This window comes from Sinocyclocheilus rhinocerous, unplaced genomic scaffold, assembly GCF_001515625.1.
Source record: "Sinocyclocheilus rhinocerous isolate Xijiao unplaced genomic scaffold, SAMN03320098_v1.1 scaffold10638, whole genome shotgun sequence".
Lineage (NCBI taxonomy): Eukaryota > Metazoa > Chordata > Actinopteri > Cypriniformes > Cyprinidae > Sinocyclocheilus > Sinocyclocheilus rhinocerous.
In genome coordinates this window covers 1-2,308 of record NW_015646720.1, presented here as the reverse complement: position 1 = coordinate 2,308, position 2,308 = coordinate 1, and the positions used below count along the sequence as shown (strand labels likewise).

Below are 2,308 nucleotides of genomic sequence, written 5' to 3'. Positions count from 1 at the left end.
TAAATGTAGCCAGAAACGTAATCAGAAAAGAGCAATAGAACTTGTCAAGGAGTATTAATCCAACTCCAACCACTGAATCTATTGAGAGCCATAGAAGTATAGAGGACACATATATACTTATAATAAGTGCAGTTGCACCAAGCACATCACATTCTATTACTCATTCATCCATGCTTCCTTTTCCACTCCAGCATTCAAATAATTCCTGCCCACTAAAAGTTGTATGGATATACTGTATTTGCTTACCCCGTCAGGCCTATCTATGTAAACAATTTAGAAAAAGTTCAGTTGATTCACACTTTATATCATCGCCATGATATGTACTGTCATATCACCCAGCCCTTTTGACAAGCTAGTTGATAAAAAACAACAACTGATTAACTCTTAAAACTGTTTCAACGTATGGCTGACTGACTACTGTGGTCAGGTACAGTAAACAAGTACAATCAACTCCAAGGAAGCATGGGGGTGTCCCTTCTGTTGGGATATTTTTAAATAATTCTTTTTCAAAAAATGTGTTTCAGTGTTTGCATTTGACAGTTTGCATTTGTGTAGCTATATTTTACAAAAGTGATCAAATTAAACCAACTGAAATTATGCTTTATTGAGTCACTCTAGGTATCAGCTAAATGGGACATTATTTAGTGCTTTTTGTTTTGTTTGTTTGTTTGTTTTTGCTTGTGCCAATTCTTACTGCCATCCCCATATTGGTGTGTGTAAAGACACAATCATGAAAATGACTCATGGCAGTACAATATAGTTCTGCCCCTTTCTCTAAAACAACCAGTCAAACATCAAAGTGTCACTGTTTGATCTTTGAACACAGTTGTGTATAAAAGGGGACGCATTCTGAACACATACTACCAAACAGACACTGTCCACCACATAACCAGTTTATTTTAAACTGTGAAATGAAAATATTTATATTTTATTGCCCAATTGTAATCTGACCTGAATATACTGTTTTTTTGGGATTTTTTTTTACTTCCATTAGCCAAATTTAATTTTAGGGGATTATATTGGCAAATCATCTTTCTTGAAAAGTAAGTATTTCCTCTGAGCTTCATAAATTTAAATTAATAATTTTAAGTTCTCTTGATCATTCCAAAAATTCTCAAGACAGCTTTGTATATTTCTCTTTTAGATTAAATTGGCAAGTTCTGCAGAATGAAGTTCAGAATATTGTTTATCGTTTCTCTCTCCATGTTTTCATGTAAGTTTGACTTATATCTTGATTGGTGAACACTTAATTTCATATTAGATTTCCTAATCATATTACTTTTATTTTTAGATGGGACATGTCAAATAAAGGGTGTCATTCAGCAGCATCCTTTGGTAGTTGCTGAACTTGGAAGCAGTGTGATTTTACCCTGCTCTTATTCATTTGACATGATACACACTGTTTCATGGTATAAACAGACTGTTGGCGAAAAACCTCTTCTTATTGCATATTCATCTTATCTCTCAGGAAGTTTTATATATCAAAACGGCTTTGACAAGGTCGAACGGTATTCTTTTGAAGTTGGAACTGACTTTTTAAATATGAGCATCATAAACCTGAAGGAAAATGATTTTGCAAACTACTATTGTGCTGTGACCTTCATCAACACAATTCAGTTTGGAGAAGGGACGATTTTGCTACACAAAGGTGAGACTTCTTTAAAACGAGCTGTTTTGTGAGAACTTTTACTGATGTCACTCCTGTATTAATAAACTAAAATTGTATTAGTAGAGAATGACATCATCTTGATGGATTTCTTTCAAAGGTAAAGATTCTGCCACTGGGTTCACAGTTCTCCAGCAGCCTGTATCTGACAGACTTCATCCAGGAGATTCAGTGACTCTGCAGTGTTCGGTCATCAGTCAGATCTGTGCAGGAGAATACAGCGTCTACTGGTTCAGACATTCATCAGGACATTCTCATCCAGGACTCATTTACACCCGTGATAACAGGAGTGATCAGTGTATGGAGAGATCAGAGAACGGCTCTTCTACCCAGAGCTGGGTCTACAGTCTCTCTCAGACTGAACTCAGACCATCTGATGCTGGGATTTATTACTGTGCTGTTGCCACATGTGGGAAGATACACTTTGGAAATGGAACTAAGTTGATAGTTGAAGGTACATCAAATTTCTATTTTGATAAAGAACATACCACACAATCTTCAGTTGAAAATTTGACTTATTTCTTTGTATTTATGGTGGTACATGAAAACTGTTACTATTTCAGCATCTTCGACTTTAACCTTTTGGAATCCAGTTGTTTTAACGTCTCGGTTACGTATGGTAACCCTCGTTCCCTGAAGGAG

General features: G+C 35.8%; 1 protein-coding gene across 1 annotated transcript in view; it reads left to right on the top strand.

The window, feature by feature from the left end:
• The window catches only part of LOC107708030 (uncharacterized), a gene marked incomplete at its 3' end in the record, with an annotated part of 3,578 nt that extends 1,293 nt beyond the window's left edge, over window positions 1-2,285 (top strand). The window contains exons 2-4 of the mRNA XM_016512182.1: window positions 1,262-1,648; window positions 1,767-2,120; window positions 2,230-2,285. Of these exons, the coding sequence (XP_016367668.1) occupies window positions 1,262-1,648; window positions 1,767-2,120; window positions 2,230-2,285 (797 nt within the window). The remainder of the gene's footprint in view (window positions 1-1,261; window positions 1,649-1,766; window positions 2,121-2,229) is intronic.
• Between the last annotated feature and the right edge of the window lie 23 nt (window positions 2,286-2,308).